The sequence below is a fragment of the Caloenas nicobarica genome, chromosome 1 (genome assembly GCF_036013445.1).
Source record: "Caloenas nicobarica isolate bCalNic1 chromosome 1, bCalNic1.hap1, whole genome shotgun sequence".
Classification (NCBI taxonomy): Eukaryota; Metazoa; Chordata; class Aves; order Columbiformes; family Columbidae; genus Caloenas; species Caloenas nicobarica.
The window spans coordinates 142,916,433-142,934,061 of NC_088245.1; the positions used below are offsets into that span (position 1 = coordinate 142,916,433).

The 17,629-nt window shown below is 42.1% G+C and overlaps 1 protein-coding gene across 2 annotated transcripts; it reads right to left on the reverse strand.

The window, feature by feature from the left end:
* Window positions 1–256: 256 nt before the first annotated feature.
* On the reverse strand, window positions 257–13,585 carry TBX19 (T-box transcription factor 19). 2 transcript variants are annotated; one of them, XM_065655651.1, is made up of 8 exons: window positions 13,224–13,585; window positions 7,216–7,480; window positions 5,168–5,302; window positions 4,287–4,348; window positions 3,161–3,222; window positions 2,284–2,472; window positions 1,285–1,417; window positions 257–491 (listed from the first exon to the last, which is right to left on the reverse strand). In XM_065655651.1, the coding sequence occupies exons 1-8, from the start codon at window positions 13,418–13,420 to the stop codon at window positions 257–259; spliced, it is 1,278 nt and encodes a 425-aa protein (XP_065511723.1). In that variant the 5' UTR covers window positions 13,421–13,585. The 2 variants fall into 2 exon arrangements, with proteins under 2 accessions (XP_065511723.1, XP_065511716.1); XM_065655644.1 differs by having other exon boundaries at window positions 2,284–2,385; window positions 13,224–13,420.
* Window positions 13,586–17,629: the final 4,044 nt, after the last annotated feature.

Genomic DNA, 17,629 nt, shown 5'->3' on the forward strand with positions numbered 1-17,629 from the left:
CTTTCTGGACATCATCCTTGGTGACACATAAAGGTCATAAGGTTACAGTAATAAGCTGGTTCACATAACATTTCCTGCCTTTGCATTATGCGTTTTGGCTTCTCTGGCACACGAGAGGTACATTATGGAAAGTGATGTTTGATGAAGTCAGTTTTCTGCATACACATCCCTGCCCTGAGCTGCAATTCTGGGGGGGGTCATTTGCCATTTGTGTCAGTCCTGTTTGGCTGAGCTTCCCTGGTGAGCTGCCTCTCCGTTAAAAGGAGTTTGAGGATGTCCAGGCAGGGTCAGCCAGTCTGGCCAGAGCGGTTTCCCCTTGCGTTTCCATGCTGCCAGACACCACTCCCTGCAGAGGGATTTGGACTGACGATGCAGCGGGTAAGGGGACATTACCCCTCAGAAACATGCTTGAAGGGCTGCTGTTCACCTCGCTTCCCGGGCTGGCCACATTTACAGCGGTGTTGCTCACTGTCCACAGGCAAGGGTAGTGGCTGGGAAAAAAAGCAGTACAAATTGAATGAGTTGTTTCAAAGCATTTTCCCCTGCACAAGACTCACCACAGTGAAGTCAAGTGCATTATCTACTAAAAGGCAGCTATCCAAATCGAATAAATAAACTAAATCAGCCTTGCAGATCTTAAGCGAAAAACCATGAGCAACCATCAGACTCTGTGGCCTTGGAGAGAGGCACAGAGAGAAATGTGCAAATGCATGTGAGGTTTCTAGATTTAAAGATGTTTTTCATTAATGGTTATGAATTTAAAAGAATTGCAGCTGATTCTCCTGGCATCTAAATTAGAGAAGAAATGTGAGCATTTCTTTTGGGGAAAGAAGGGGAAATACTTGATAATTAATTGACTCTCTAGGTCTAAATTCCAGCCATTCCTAGAACTGTTTAACAATATTTTTATAACAGAACATGAATTAGATTCTTACATCCCTGCATGGGAGTAGAATCTTCATTTCATGGAAGAGAATAGTGAGGAACATATAGAGAAAAATAATTTGGCTTTAAAACGCTCACAGATTGTAGATACCATTGTTCTCTGTGGCTGTTCCAAGATCCTGGTTTTCAGCAGTGCTGGGGTAAAACAAAGCTCCCATTGATTTCAGAGCAGGAGATAATTAGCTTGTCAGAAAGATCTGTCCAGGAATCTCAAGTCGGGCACTTAGGATATGTTTAAAATCGTGGATGCCGATTAAAGCTTGGAACAAAGTGTGAATCACCAGGGCAGTCCTACAAGCCTCACTGCTCCTGATGCCAGCAGTTTTCCCGTAACCTTACCTGGGTCCAGGGCTGGCAGCTCCCTTCGTGTGTGGCACTGAGAGCAAATTAGCGTGTGGAGAGGATGGCAAAGTCCAGCTGTCATGTCCTGAGAATACCTGAAGATTATTGCTGGAGCTCTCCAACAAATTAACTTTGGGGAAAAAAAATACATAGCAAGCAATAAACAAATCCTCAGTAACTATTACAGAGACATTGTCTTACGGCAACGGAACATGGGTCGGCCTAAGGAAGCAATCTGATCATAAGGTTCCTCACCATAGGTAAAAGGACAAAATTCATGTGTTTCTTAAGAGAGCAGCAAGGTGACATTGTAATTCCAGGTATGATATATGAGAAGGTACACCATGATAGACATAGGATATGCATTTTTGCAAGTCTGACTGATAGTCCTTTCATTAGTGATAACTGCCATTTTACTGGCAATGTCTTGATACAGATTTCTTTATAACCTGAGCTTAAATATTTCTGTTAAACAGGATGCCTTGCTAAATTATAATCAGCAAGCAGATTACTTTATCCTTAGTCTTGTTTCTGGCCAGTTTCCTCTGATCAAAGTAGAATCAGTTTCTGGAACTCTGCACCCAGATCTAGAGAGTGAAAGGACCTCAAAAGACATTCTGGCAATATCAAAACACCCTCATCTCAAGTCAGCTCCTACCATGTTCCCAAGGATTGCTTTGGCTTGAGAGCACAGCCGCTTCATGGCATGACCTCAACAGAAAGCTTGCAATGCTCTTTTTGTATAATTGGGAGCTGTACTTTGAGCAAGGTCATTCGCTCTCATTTATAATTAACAGTTACAGTGCACCCAGCTCATTGTAGTTCTTGCTTTGCTGCCTTAAACTTACTCTGTGCGTGCAGATTGTTACAGAGGCTCGTCATGCTCTTTCCTAGCCTCAGCTCTTGCATGTTTTAATGCTTACGCTAACCTAAAGCAAGGGTCAGTCAGGCAGAAAGCGCCTGTTCCCTGGAAGCAAAGCAGCAGTACAGTCGTACCTGTAGGTGAATGATTTCTCTGCATGTAGGAGGGTGGGTACGGAGCAGCCCGATGCCCTCGCAGTGCTGAGTATCGCTCACAGCTGTGGGGAGTGTGTGGGGCTGGCAGAGGCAAAGGTCCAGTGTACTGGTAATTAGAGCCACCTGATGCACACATTGTCTCTGGGTTGGAAATCAACCAGCCGCTCACTTGAGGGGGAAAGAGAGAAGAAAACTGTTACTGCACTGAAACGCTGCTGTGCAATAAAGAAACCAACCAGCCTTCTTGCAGAATCAGCTCTGCCTCAAAAATACCAAGCAGATTTCAAAATACTGATTTATGGAACCAACTGACCAAAAAAAAAAAAGCCAAACAAACAAACAAAAAGCCCTGCAAAAACACCCAACCTGCAAACCCTAAAAACAACTGACAGAGAATGTCATAAATGTCAAAGAAGAAATTAAAGAAAAATGAACCATCATTAAAATGAACACAACCTCTGCTCCCGCCATTTTTTTTGACCTGTTTGCCAGTGAAAGGTAATCCTATAGGTGACTAAAAATATTCACTGATATTAAAAAAAAAGGGGGGGGGTGGAAATCCCTGAAAAGGTCATATGTTATCTTGTTTCTCTATTCCTTGTAATATTGAAAAATTGGATTACAGGAAAGTTACATATATATAAGGAAAATTATCACTCTGCAGAAACTGTTGCATTTTTTCTTCCTGTGACGTTTATTGAATTTTTTTTCCTTTTTGTTTTAGGAAAGGGTCCCTTTCTGTGATCACGATTCAGGACTCAGTAAACAATCAGTATGACTCATTTAAGCAAGTCCCAGGTTCCCAGCACCTATCATATCACACAAAAATTCCATCCCACATGAATAAAAACCTTACAGTGAGAATATGTCATATGTTGACCTTCAGAGGTTGTTTCTGGAGCATCCTTGGGATGGTTTCTGAAAAGCAAAATACTCACTGGTAAAACTTCTCATTGAGAAAATACAAAAGAAAGTTAAAACCAGAACTAATCACTAAAAAAATTGAAAATAAGCTAAAAAGGAGGGAATTCCATTGTCTTTAACCACTTGCTAGGCAGCAGTAGACTTTTCTGCAGTCTTCCATAAAGAAAGCAGGAATTTATGTTTCATAGCATGCATAAAAATTCTCCTAAATTTGCACCAAATTTGGTGGCAGAACCTAGAATTCTAAATCTACCTGTGGGCACCTTTCCTGCTTGTGCCACCAGGCTAAGCCTGGCCTCCCGCCCAGACCAAAGCAGCTGGAAACCCTGACCCTGAGACACAGCAGCTTCCTAAGTGCTGAGAGGGATGGAAAGAAACACAGGTTCTCCTGCAGGCACGTGGGACACTTCACATGCCAGAAGACGCAGCAGGTCCAAACAAAATTTACTAGCAGTTATGGACCAGAATGCATCATTTGGATGCCCCACTGCATTAGCATGCCTGATGGCAAGTAACACTGTGAAAGGTAAACCACAATTCATCTCCGATGGAAGCACCTCTAACGTCTTATATAGTGAGCACCTACAGGTTACTTCTAATAAACGCATCACACATTACCACACAGGTTTAATAACAGCAGTGTAGTTACGCTACAGTTACAGTGCAATTTCACTTTAGTTATGCTTTTTGACATCTGCAGTTAGCTGTTATTCTCCCTGAGCTGTTAAATTATGGGATTCATTGGAGTGTACGTACAAAGTGGTGAACATATGCGGTGTGTAACGTTGCTGGGGAATTCACACCATCTCATTTCAGGCTTCCTATGTAGACAGTGCTAAGTCCTAGGAACCCCAAAAGGATATGCGCCCACTTCAGACCCTATTGTGGTAATAATTATACAGAGAGTCTTCCCACTAATTTCAGTAGAGTGACTTGGGATTTAAGACAGCAGAAACAAAAATAAGTTATTTTATTTATCATTCACATTGTGATGCCACAGTTTTAACCATATCATCAGCAAAATGGTGCTGAAGAAAAAAAAAATAAAAGGGACTCACCTTTCTTTCGCATCCAGGAAGGCTTTGGCAAAGGGATTATACTTGATTTTGAGAGCTGTTATCTTGAGTTTACAGAAAACAAGGCATGTTAGTGAAGACAGTTTGGAATAGAGACTTGACAAAATATCTTGCAGAGTAATCTAAGTGGAACTGACATGGTTACCCCCTCAAAAATATATCCCCACACATGATGTTTTCCAGGGCTGGTTGTGAGAGCACTTTGCTCATGGCAGGGCACTGTGCACTGGTCGGTGCCACGGGCAGAACGCCCGTCGGGGCAGCCTCATGGCGTGGCCCAGTCTGGGAAATCCCATGCGATGCTGGACCCTTTCAAGAGAGTTTGAACACTGAATTCACACCAAGTATGAATCAAATCTGCAGCAACACTAGCTAAGGGATGTGGCACAAGTTAGTAATTGTCACAAACCAAAACATCCCTCAATTACAGTTTTGGAGTTGGGATTAAATTTTCCCATGGAATGTTGCACTGTTTTGCAATTGTATGTCTTACAAAGAGTGGGGCGAGAGAGGATTATCATTATAACTATGAGTCATTGCTGCAGAAAGATACTGGACTTGACTGTAGGGTTGTGGGTTTTTTTCTGGTAAGGGATTGGGATGCCAGGACAGATGGACCAGTCTGGAATAGCTGTGGCAGGATATTAAGCTAAACCTGGCTTAGAACTGCAGCCAGACACTAGATTAGACAATGTTCTACTGCAGAGAAAAGACAGAGTATTAGAATGGATGGAGCATTATAGTGCATAGGACTGGTGGGGAAACAAGAAAAGAACCAGTCTGTCCATGCTGATCTTGTAGTTCATAAGCTTTTAATATACCTCATCAATGGTGACCAAGAGCACAGCATGGAGTTCACCTACCTCTTCATTTTGATAGGCAGTCACAGCTATGAACTGTGTCTCAGGGAAGGAGCAGTTCATCACCATCCGGTGGGGGCCACCTACGCGAACTATGTGTACCTGGGGCTCGTATTTATGCAGGGAGTTCAACATGATCTGCAGAAAACGAAACAGACAGACAGACCTCAGTGCCACTGGTATCTCGCAGCTGCTCTTACCCTCTGGCTCTACAACAAACCAGATGTCACTGCTCAACCTCCCCAGTCTGTGATCACTGAGAGCAGGACAGGCACCTCCCTCCCTTCTGATGAACCACAGGGCTGAGCAGAATGAAACTTCACTGGGCTTGGATTTAAAGCTTTTGATACAGCAGCATCAGTGAATATCTGTGTTAGCAGCTATGGCCTTTAAACCATTGGGCTTCCACTGCACTAGAGGCTCTTGAAACAGTTTAAGGGGCAATCCCCATCCTGCTTCTAGCTTCTGAAAGACTCAGCATCACCACCGCAGAAATCAAGGCCAGGAGAGAGCTGAGGCACACACCTTGTCATCTTTCTGGGCAAGATGAGGTGTACCTAAACAAGCCTCGGTGGATGTCTCTAACCTGACATTCAAAGCTGTGAATAGCATCAATTCCAAAACACACCTTTCTCAGGAAGTCAATTACATTGTTTGATTCTCTCTACTGCCAGAAAAAGATACTAAAAAAAAGAAAAAAAGTGCTTTTGGAACTGCTGTGTGCACATATATGTGGAAAAACACAACCATTAGCATAAAGCACTGATAGTTAGCTTTTGCCTTCTAATAACACCACAAAAGGGGAAGCTGAAGCACAGAGTGGGGGCATGGCTTACCTTAACATTGTTGTCAAGACTTCAAAAGAAATCCAGGAGAGCTTCAGATATTTGCTATTTAGTGATTTTTACTTAGTGACTTTTGCTTGGGTTCTGTTTCTCATATGGCTTTTCCTTCCTTGCTTTCTATTTTTTTCCTTTCCACTTCACCATATATACACATCATGTTCCCCTGTGGTTTGTTTTTTTTTGGGGGTTTTTTTGGTTTTTTTTTCCCCAGAGTCTTTTTGACCCTCCAAGTTGGTTTCCTGTAGCTTTTTTACCCCTATGCATTCTTTTCTGAGGCCTTTGACTTTTCTGAGATCCTGGATGCAGGACAAGAATTTGCAAATTCAGATCTCATTCTATGTTCCACAATAAATCTTGTGTGCTGATTCCATGTGTGACTTAGGAAAAGTTAGGTCATCTTTCTGTTCTCCAGTCTGTAAAAATGGAGATAATTTCCTACCTAATTAGGGTACTAGGCTTATGGAGGTACCTCACAAACCTAATGGAAACAGCAGATAGAGTACGTATAATATTTACGTGAAAGGAATTGATTCTGGGCTGACAAGTATCATCCAATGTGGGAGTTTTGTACAAAACAAACAAGCAAACAAAAGGTCTTGTGCAATATTTTACCTTTAGATGCATCATAAAAATAAAATACAAAACAAAACTAATTTTCCTTTTTGCATTTTTAAGGGGTTCAAAGAGAAAGTCACTTATTTCTGGTACATGTGGTTTCTTTCCAAAGGCCAAAGCTGATTCAATAGAATATTGATAATTATCATGATGCAGAAGCAGACATAGTAATTATTTCATTTAGGAGCAGCCTTTTATTCTGCTATCTGACTCCTGCCAACATTCCACTTACACCAAACAACATGGGGGAACACAACAAAAACCTAATACCCGTGACCATTTTTCCTCCTTCTCTGAAGTCCTATGTAAAAATCCCCAGCACACAAGACCAACTCTGAAAAGCCCCCTGATGATTAAGTAAACCACAGCACTCTGTCTCTCTTAACATCAAGAAGTCCATTAAAATCTGAAAGCACCAATTAAGGCCTGTTTATTCCTGTTTACATTTGGCCTCCAGAGAATAATTGGCATCTATGGGTGAAGAGGCCTGTAAGGGCCTCTATAATTACATAAATGCACCCTTGATATTTCTTGATTGGTAGGTGCTTGCAATTGAAGCCAAGAGGTGTACGGGGAAACATCAGGCCATACCTGCCCACTCCCATTGAGCTTGTTGGTAAGTTTGACTTTGCTGAAGGAAATGGCAGCTTTCATCCAATGGGCCCCAAAGTTGGGAGAATCTGGGTGGATGTAGACGCAGCTGTGGTTTGGTGGCTCTGGTTTCCCAGCTGGCACCCATTCTCCGTTGATGTACTTCCAGCGGTGGCCATCAGTTGGGGCAAAGTCCAACAGGAAAGAATACATGGCATTTGGGTCCAAGCCCGACACGCTGATCTTCAAAACAGGGAACATCCGTCTGGCCAGGAAACGAACAAAAAAAAGAGGCATCACTGGAAACTGGTTTTGAAAGACTGCTCATTATGTTTGTGACCAGATCATTGACCGGGTCAATGTAGAAAACATCTTCCCTCCCTCCATCTCTCTGAAGAAACCTCTTAAAGGTTAATCTTTCATTTCATTATTTGTTCAATCATTTGGAAAAAAAAAAAAGTTACCTCTAAAGTAGGGCACTAAGGTCTTGGTCGTGCCAAGAGTTATGAACATAATGAACTGTGTATAGCGTCTGGACATGCTAAATACATGCTTAGGTGTGGGACAAGAAGGCATGAACAGGATTGAACAGAGTTGAAAATGACTGAGAAGGTGGAGCTGAACCACAGATTTACTGCATTAACTGCAGAATCCTGTTATAAAGCGCACCTCTTTGGTTCTTAGATTACCCCGACGCACGCCACCGTACTCTGTCCAGTGGCCAAGTCCCACCTTGTCTGATGCTGGATATATCTTCTGAAATGATCCTGTAATCTCCAGCACCCAGGACATAATCCCAGCCAGGTACTCATCAGACTCCAGTTAGATTTATTAACCATGCTACACTATACAAAAGGTTTTTCTCCCTTCCTTTGAAGGGAAGATTATATTCTGTAATCTTTGGGAGCAAAGTCAGTCACTTGCCTCTGTCATTTCCTGTGGTTCTTGTGTTAATTCCTGATGTCTCCCACTTGAGTGACGGTTTCCAGGTAGTGCTGTTCTAAATGACCTAATAAGTCTGCTATATTTTCCTTGTCTAAAAATACTTTTTTTACTTTATCAGGTTTGTATCAGGTTAGTCTGGAATGACTTAAATTTAATAAAATGCCTTTTTATCTAATTTTCCATTGTCTTCCACATACCTAATTACTCTTTTCTTCAAAATACATCCTGAATTCTTATAATAGAGATATATTTAAAAGCCTGTAGTTAGCTGAAATGTATTTTCTCCCTTTCTTAAGCACAAGCATTCATCTACTGTCCTACTATTGTTACCTAAATCTCCAGTTTGAGAAGTCTGGTTAAAATCCTTGACATTAGACCTTGCACTTGGCAATTCTTTCAGTAATTTGGTCCCATTCTTCCATATTCCCTGACCTTATTAGCTTGATGAGGATCTTCTACTTTTAGTTCCACCTCAGATGCAACATTGTCCTGTACTAAGGTTTAGACATCCATCATCCAGCCCTCCCATTGTCTTGTGCATTTAAAACTGAAACCCTGCCTTTGTTTAGTTTTGGAAAATGCTCCTTTTGTGCTTAAAGGTCCAAATGCCACCTTTTCTCAATCCCCTTTTAATTATTATTTTTTCTCTTGTAAAGGAGATTTGCAGCAGCTCACAGGCTTTCAGCAGTTTTCTGTCTGCCCCAGTACTTGCGATCCACACCACACAGCCTTGAACTGGAATCTCGGTGCTTGGAAGTCTGCAGCCATAGAGTTAGTAGGGCTCCAATAGTGCCAGGAACTGGGAAAAAATTGTGGTTAGCAGAACAGAGGAGTGTCCCAACAAAGGTATCCTATTCATTAAGTTCTATTCATGAAGTTTCTTAGCTTGTCAAAGAATACATGTAGTTTATGTGGAGGATTATTGTAGCTCTTACGTATCACCTCTTACATTCTTCTTACACGAGTAAGAGGCCTCCCTGCCCGAGACACCTCGGTACTGACCTCTCCTGGCAGTTGTCATTTTGCCGTGCCACATCTTTACACATGCGTCAATGAAGTTTCAAGCGCCTTTTCTCGATGGGTACAGAGAGACTGGTTACAGCAAACCACCACAGCAATTGCCTGAGGTCCATAGATTTCTAGGCTTAGTTAGGTAGCAATCCAAGACATCCAAAATACAGAAGGGCACAGAAACTCCAAGCTGTCTCCAGGGACACCAAAAGCCTCTGTCCCCGCAGCCACACTTTCCAGTGGCCCTCAGCTGCTGACAGTCTCCTGTGCTCCTACAACATCCCACTCACCACCTACCTTTCTGGACACCTTTATAACATTCTTGCTGTATACATTCAACACCTTCTGCTCACAGGAAAATATATGATTTGAGAAAACTGAGATTTTTCATCTAGTATGAATACTTGGTGATGTAGGGCCTGTGCAACATTGAGAAAGATATATTGAATCATGATCTTTCTAATTAAATAGAAGCTTACCCAAGGATTTCTATGCTACATTTAATGTGTCTTCCTGACCAGGGTGCACCATCTGTCAAACTGGAATGTGATAAAAAGTATGGATGCATTGTTCCGTGTACCTCCAAGACCCCCTACAGTCAGTCTTCAAAGTAACACATTTAGATATTTAGCTGCGCTTGAAGTAGAGGGGAAATTCATCCACATAAAAATCTAATTTCACTAGATTTCTCAGAACTATTTGTGTTACATACGGATTGTTAATTCCTCTGCCCACAACGCAGACTTCTCTGGCTCTCTACTTGCAATGCTTGAGCTTATCCCCAAAAGACCCATAGACTAATGCCAGAAGAGAGTACAGTCATCATCAACCCTAACCTCCCATATCACAGAGATTACAGCACTTCCCTGCGTTAACCTCTGCTTCACACACATTTAATCTCCACCTCGCTTGAACCAGCATGTCTTGACTGTACAGATTCTAATGATGGAAAACCTACCACCTCACTTCTTCTGCTGATTAAGTGACTTTACTGTTATAATCGCATTTATCTTTTTTTTTAGCATGGCACATGACAATTTATCCACATTTCTTTCAGTCAGAATGTTGGTTCCAACGCTCAGGTCGGTGCACACATGATCTCCGCTACTGCAATAGCTGGGCACTTCAGCTTTTTCAATTTATTTAGAGCAGATCTGCCACAATTGTTCCATAGCACTGAGCTTGAGTGGGAAGACATTTGGCATCGAACTTGAATGTGTAGTCACCAGTAAAGTTGCTTTAGCGTTTAAGCCTGGAAAGGGCTTCTTACCCACCACTCACGTTTGCTGCACTGATCCCCTGGAGGGGAGGAGTGGCACCTTCCTGCCTCCAGGCAATAACGCGGATTGCAAAGTCTGAGGGTACTACATAGATAATATGGTATAAACACTGGGAGAGACAATTTGCTCAATCAGAAAACAGAGTGTTTGATATTAAAATGCCAACCCAATAAATCTGAGTAAAATAGGAGACTGATTCCAATCATATCAGCTGCACCCGTTGGGATGTATTTTGTAATACAGCATGTGGTTTAATTTCTCTGGTGCCTGTCCTGTTCAGAATATGTCCATCTTCCCTGTGCACCAAGGCGTATTACCATGGCAGGTGATGATTATAATGAAGTACAATACGGCAACAGAGAGCTATGTATGTATTAACACTGAAGTTGCTTGATCTAATTATAACATTTTGGAACTCTCAGTACCAATTAGAGATGGTTCAATCACAGCAGATAGAATTGTGCATGCTAGAATTTTACACATGAGGATCGCTAATCAATCAGCCTTTCGTTCTCTGGGATGCTCCTGCATCAGGTTTCAGTTTAATTTCTGAATTTTGTTAACAATGTGTTCAAGAAATCTTGCCTTAGTTTCCTCATGCAGAAGCTCAGACTGGCTTTTCTTGTTAATCATAGAACACAGTTTTCAAAAGCTTTCTTATCTCTTTCAGCAAGAATGGCTGAGTTAGTTCTACTGATTTGAACAGCATCAGAATTAGATCAATATTTTTTCTATTGAGAATTCCTCTGGAGACAATCACTTAAAAATCCTCAACCTAAAAGCACCCATGTCAGCCCTCATAGGAAACTGTCTCAAGTTTGTCTCCTTTTGAGATGCATGGAGATGTTTAGAGAGTTTCGCTGCAGGCTACTGCCTCCATTTCCATTTTTCGGTGTGCTGATGCATTTGGTATGGAGGATACTTTCAGAAATGCAAGAGATCCTTTTTCACAGTCTCTGATGCTACAGTAATTTTGTTAAAAGGATTTATGCAGATGACAGTGTAACATACTTTTATAAATTTTTATTTTGAGATTGCAGTAGTTTGATCGTAAATAACCTGTTCCTTCCCTCACTGACTTTACTAGAGCTGTCACTGGCTTTAGGAAAAATAGGATCAAGCTGATAAGGAACATGTAAGTTAGAATAAAGAAAAATTAGAAAGCTTACACAATGAAATAGAAAGCAACCAGGCATATTAAAATAATGAAAGATTCCTTTATCATCATCATAAAAAGATTTTATCTATGCACTCACCTAGATATTTTAGAGAAACTGGTATCACCATGTAATAATGATTTACATTAGCTGAAAGAAACTGAAAAAACCCTGTTGGTAAGGTGCAATTCTTTCTATCAATTTAATTAATTAGAGGCAAACTTATCTTAGCTCATTTTTGGTCACTTAGGCTGCCAAGAAGTCAGCTCAAGCTACCCTACACTAAGTAAAAGTCCACTCAGAAGTTTGCTGTAGCCTAACAACAGTTTTTAAAGCAATTTAAATGAAGCAAAAGAAGCTTCTTGGTGTAATGAGAATCTCGGGAGAAGATTTCTATCCCTACAGGTAATTAGGAGGAATCAGAATAGCGACAGGCAATGTTACAGCAAGAGCTCGTGTTTTGGGAAGGTAGGTGTTCTCTCAACAGAATGACATTGCTGAGCCAACAGACTAGAGTTTTTTTCTGTGAACTGCTTTCACCTGTGTCCTTTGCCAAGCTACAATCAACAGTGATATTGTCCACAAATTCTGCTAAACAAAAGTCTGCAAAATTGACAAAAGTCACACCATATAAGTAAATATTTTTCTCCATCTCTTAATTCCTCTCTCCTATGCAGATCTCCTGAGATGTCTTGCAAAAGAAATGTGTGCCTGTTGGTGGGGGGGGCGGGGAACAGTAGAGGAGAGGTGGGGGTAGATTAAATAAAAACCTTAGCACCACTCTGCTGGTGAACCTTATTCTAGTAGCTGCCTGTCTGATATGGGCTGGACCCTGTTGTCAGTCCGGTTGAGAGCAGAACCTCTCTGCAGAACCTCCTTCAATCCAGCATCTGACTCAGAATTAACATCCTTCTTGCCAGGCTTTGCACTCTTTTCCTGTGCCTTTCGGCGTTCCCCGAATAGTCAGATGTGATCTATTTTTGTCACAATATTTTGTCTTACTAAAACTGTGTTAACCAATATTCCACACTTGTTTCTAAGGGCACCAGCAACAATTATGAAGCAATACAAGTGTGGGACCATGCAATCCAGACTGCACATGTGTGCCATGTAGGGCACAGTTTTATTGTACCCCTTTCTAGTGCATGCTGTTGTAGCAGCTGTTAATACCCAAGGCTAGAGAGACAGGAACTGCAGCTGGGGATAACAACACCAATCTACTTCTGTACAGTAATTTGAGGTCTACAGGTAAGGACTTGCTAATAAAGGCTGATGATTATTGGTACAAGACGTCATTTGAAAGGTTTTGAGAAGTACCATCTATTCCCTTGCAAAAGTTCCCTTTTTGTGTAATCTTAAGCCAGTCAATGTATTTCCCCAGCAAGTTTCACAAGCAGGAATAAAGGGTGGCAGGAACGCTTTAGCAGTGACCAAAAAGGAGCAGGAACACCCTGTTCTGTCCATATGCTGGTTTTAGGGGACTCTGAGGCTACAGAGACAAAACTATGTGTTCATTGAGATTCTTTCGAGTTTCCACACACAGTTTACTCTTATAGCTCTTAACCCCCCCGGCTGTCACCCACACTTAGCTCACAGCGCTGAGCAGATCACTCACCTGCCGTTCTTGGTCACGATCATCTCATTAGTGACTTCCCTGAATCTCTGCCAGAGCGTCGCATCCTCCAAGACGACCTGAAGCTGTTTCTCGGTTGGGTCGCCTTTGTCTCTCCCCGCCCGGAGTTCGCTCTCCACTACGCTGAGTAGCCTGGAGATGGTGCAGTCGCTGGGCTTTTTGCAGCCCAGGTCTGCCATGACGACTTTCCTGCCAGAAACTTCAGGTAGCTGCTAAAAAGACAAAAAATCATAAGCTAAATTGAATGAAAACAAGTCAGTTCATCGGGCACAGGCTGACAAACGTGCTCTCCGCGCTCTTTTGCCACTGATTAGCTTTCCTCTGGAAGTCCCAATGGGCAGTGACACCAGCGTGCGGAGGTTTACGCACAGTCTCCACACAAAAAGAGGACTATCTCCTAATTACCTGTCAGACGGTCAGGTGGGTGGCAGGCTGATGACTCAATTGGCTGCCTTGAAAGAAGAGTCCTCCATCCAAATTAGCATGCTTTTATCTTTTTTCAACCTGAAGTGGGTCTAATTGTTCTGCTTGAGAACCAGGTTTCCATTAATGAAAATTGTTTCATTTCCAGATTGAAACAATGCATGGAAATTGCGTTCACGCTGATGCCGACTCTAACTGAAGGAGCTGGTAACAGTCAAGATAGTTACACAGAGAGGGTAGTCTTAAATTTTTTTCACCAGCCATGTTGAACAAACGCATTAACCTTGTTCCTCTGGGTTCCCAAATCAAAATGTAGTTGCAAGAGACCCTTCTGCGCTGAGGTTTCAACGCACAAGGAGCAGGTGGCATCCCTACACTCCACTGCTGATGCCTACCGTGTCCATCCCTTCATCCCACTGTCATTCACAAAACTCCTGCTGCACCCTACAAAGAGCTGAACTCCTCTCTGGCTGCATCTCCAGGGACAGAGCCCAAGCTTCTGGGGCTGGGTGGGACCCTAACTGCTTGCTGACCTGCTCAAGGGCCATCCCATACAAAAGCTCCCTCAGCATCCCTGAAACAGGCATTCCCTCTTGCCTCAGGCTGAGACCTTCTCTGGCAGGCCTAATCCAACTGCACACACCCCCCACAAAGAAACCACCATTTTACTGAGAAGTGCAACAATTCTGGCACTCAGCCAAGGATTTGAGAGACCTGGGTTCAGTCCCATGCTGAAGGGTTAAGTGGAGGCCACGTGAATACTGGTGACCCATAAATACTGGACTTTGTCAGAAAACAAGGCATTTGAGCGCCTAATTTCTCCTGATGCATCTAGCTCAAATAGCACTTGACATTTCTGGTCGGCTGGATATGACCTAGTCAGGGGCTTGATTATGAAAACATATGGTTGGAAATGTTTTTTGGAGAAAAATATTTTCTGGCTACTTATTGAGACCTTTGCATTCATTTAATTCAATAGCCCCTGTTGAATTCCTGTGCTTCCAGTTCTTTCCAGAAGATTAAATGACTTGGTGGATCACTGATAAGATTTATAAAGATTTATAAAGGATTTACAAAGGGTTGGGCAAACTTTATAAAACAGGGTTTAAGTTAAATCTGTCATTTGACATGGCTCAACAGATCTCGCAGCTCAAAAACCATCTACCTAAGCAGCAAGAGCCAGAGCTTGTTGATCCTATTTGCCTTGCACACTACCCTGTTTGGCAACCAGTCCTACTAATCCCTCCAGCTCTACATGGAGTAAGGATGCTGGACTGCAAGTGTGATGTTCTGCAGAATGGGAGAATGGGAGACTCTACGAGAGAACGCTCAATTCCCAGCAATCTCAGCACTATCGGAAGGTGCAAACCAGACAGGTCTGAGGTATTTTTACATCTGGGTAACCCCAATCATGCTACTTCACACTCTTGCGCATCTTCCCTCTCTTCTTTTCAGCCTTTATGTACCTTGTTTTGAATTGTCAACTCGTAACAAAATTTCCTAGATTATCAGTCAACTCACCTTGTGAGTTACACTGGAAGGTGTCAAATAGCAATTTCTAGTTCACATCCAGCCCACTTTCACTGTTGAACAACTGAAGAGTGTACTTTAAAATCTGTAGCATATTTAGGTGCTTGGAAGTGCACCACTTCACATTTGGAAAAATAATTTCATCTCAGGTAGTACGCTTGTGTAACATGGAATATGTTTATATTCGGATTCTCCTTTTCAAATGCTGAAAGAGGAGAGAAGCTACAACTGTAGTTTTTCCCTGCCTGTGATCAAATGCCATAGCAAACGCATAGGAGACTATGTGAGAGATTTTAGTTGTCTTATACTATAAACGTAAATAAACACAGAAATCAGAGCTGGGTGAAGTACTGTGTATTTCGATTCAATAGCTTCAGCTTTTCAGACAGCTCTAAACCAAACACATCTGTGGTATTTGGGGATTTTTTTTGTTGTTGTTGTTAAAGCCCTATTTCCACATAGATTTTTTTATAATTAGTTGTTCAGAAATCACGAGATTCAAAGTTGAGGCAAATGCAGAGACAATAGGTCACAAAAGCAGTAATATTTCAGTAGTTGCACACAGTTCTTTCTATAGACAAATCAAAAGGGAAGCAGCTTGGTTTTCAGAATTACTGACTGCCCATCTCTGGAGTGATAACAGATCCAATCTGCCTTCCTCAAGGTGCTTAGAGCTTATTGAAATCAAAAGCATGCACAAAGCAACAACAGTTCATGGGAGGAAGGGTTTCAAACTGAGGAAGTGAAGCACTGTCTCACCAGCAGACACTGGTGAATCGCTAGAGGTAAAGAGCATGTCCAGCAAAGATGAATGGCAAACGGAAACAGCCACAAAGCAAAAGAAAGGGGGGTCCTGCCCTGAGTGCATTGCTTGCCCAAAGCACTCCTGGGACAGAGCTGTGGAGGAGGAAGGATATATGGAAGGACCAGGTAATGGACCCATTCCAGTAACAGGCTGGGAAGCAAGTTTTTCATCAATAAGACTGGATATTTTTATAGCTAGCGTCCCTAAGGGAGAAGCATGAAAGCATTTGCCTTGGAGCACCATACTACAACTTGCATTCCTGCGCAATAATAAAATGCACTTTCAGACACTAAAAGTAAGTCACACTTGGGCACTTAGGGTTATCACTCACACAAGGGGCATGATGCTTGAAAGTCTTGTCTCCTGGAGGAAGAAAAGAAAACAACAAACAAACAAAACCCACCAAGAAAAAAAAAATCTAATATCTTAAAATACCTGACTTTCATACAGTTTGAATTTTAATTTATGTTACCATAGCTCAGGATGCCTGCAACCAGAACATTCTGCAAAATGGAAATAGTTACCTGTACTTGGTTAGTGGGAATAGCCCAGTTGCTATTTTCAGCATGAGGAAGGACGTTTCAGCTGTAAGAGTTCAGACTAAGAGCAATTTATGACGTAGGTAGCAACATATCCAGAAGAAACAGCTCACCACTGACACAACTATCCAGCCTAGAAGATTTAGCCAAAGAAATAACAAGTTTCCGTCCACGCAAGCAAATGATCAGCTGAATGCACTCAGGCCTGAGATTTTACTTCAACGTACACATGCAGACCCCTATGAATCCCATTCCACACATCAGGATTCCTCACATTGTACATTGTCTCTGCTTCACACAGCTGCCATGGGAGAGGACTGCAGAAGAAAAATCAAACTGATCAATTAATAGTCAAAGTTATTTGCTTATTGTTGGCTTTTCATTAAAATATATATATATATATTAAGGGTAGAAATCTTTACTTTGAATATGCAGCCTGTTTTAGAAGTAAGAGACATCCTCCAATCTTCCGTTCTTCTATTCACCTAAATAACAACTTTGAATACTTCCCAAACATCCCTTTTCCTTCCTGCCTTCTTGCAAGATGAATTTCTCTAAGTCTACAACCAAGGCAGAAACAGTTTAATGTCACCAGACGTAGGCGTTGCTGGGGCACCGAGAATAACCCCTTCTCAGCTGTCAGGTGGGTTATTTCTTGGCTGGATGGTGCATCTCCCTGAACCTGACATTTGAGGACAAGGTAGTGGCACTTACAGAGCTAACACGGTAACAAGGTGATCGACAACCATTGTCACTGCAGGTGGGACAGAGCAGGGCCAAAGGACCATAACACATCTTGCACTTGTCTCCTGTGTAATTAAATAAGCAAATCAGCAGGGGCATTGGAGGAAGCAGAAAATGCTCATATGAAATGCACAATGTTGTAAATTTTCCCTGAAATCCCACTAGGAGAGCTGGGCACTTCAAAGCAGGGATCAGATACTTGTGGCTCATAGCCAGTTGGAACTAACCCCTACTAGTTAAAAATGCAAGTACAACACTCAATCATCTCCAGCCACATCCAGGATTTACTAATAAGAATTTTGTGACTCTCATTTTTAAATAGAATGTCCTGAGTTGGAAGGGACCCG

What these genes read in the sequence shown, in the direction of transcription:
- TBX19 (XM_065655651.1), bottom strand. Translation starts at nt 13,420, where the DNA reads ATGGCAGACCTGGGCTGCAAAAAGCCCAGCGACTGCACCATCTCCAGG. An exon ending in ATCGTGACCAAGAACGGCAG is followed by an intron (nt 7,481 to 13,223) that starts GTGAGTGATCTG and finishes TTTCCTGGCCAG; the next exon opens with ACGGATGTTCCCTGTTTTGA. An exon ending in TTCCTGGATGCGAAAGAAAG is followed by an intron (nt 3,223 to 4,286) that starts GTGAGTCCCTTT and finishes TTTGCTTTTCAG; the next exon opens with AAACCATCCCAAGGATGCTC.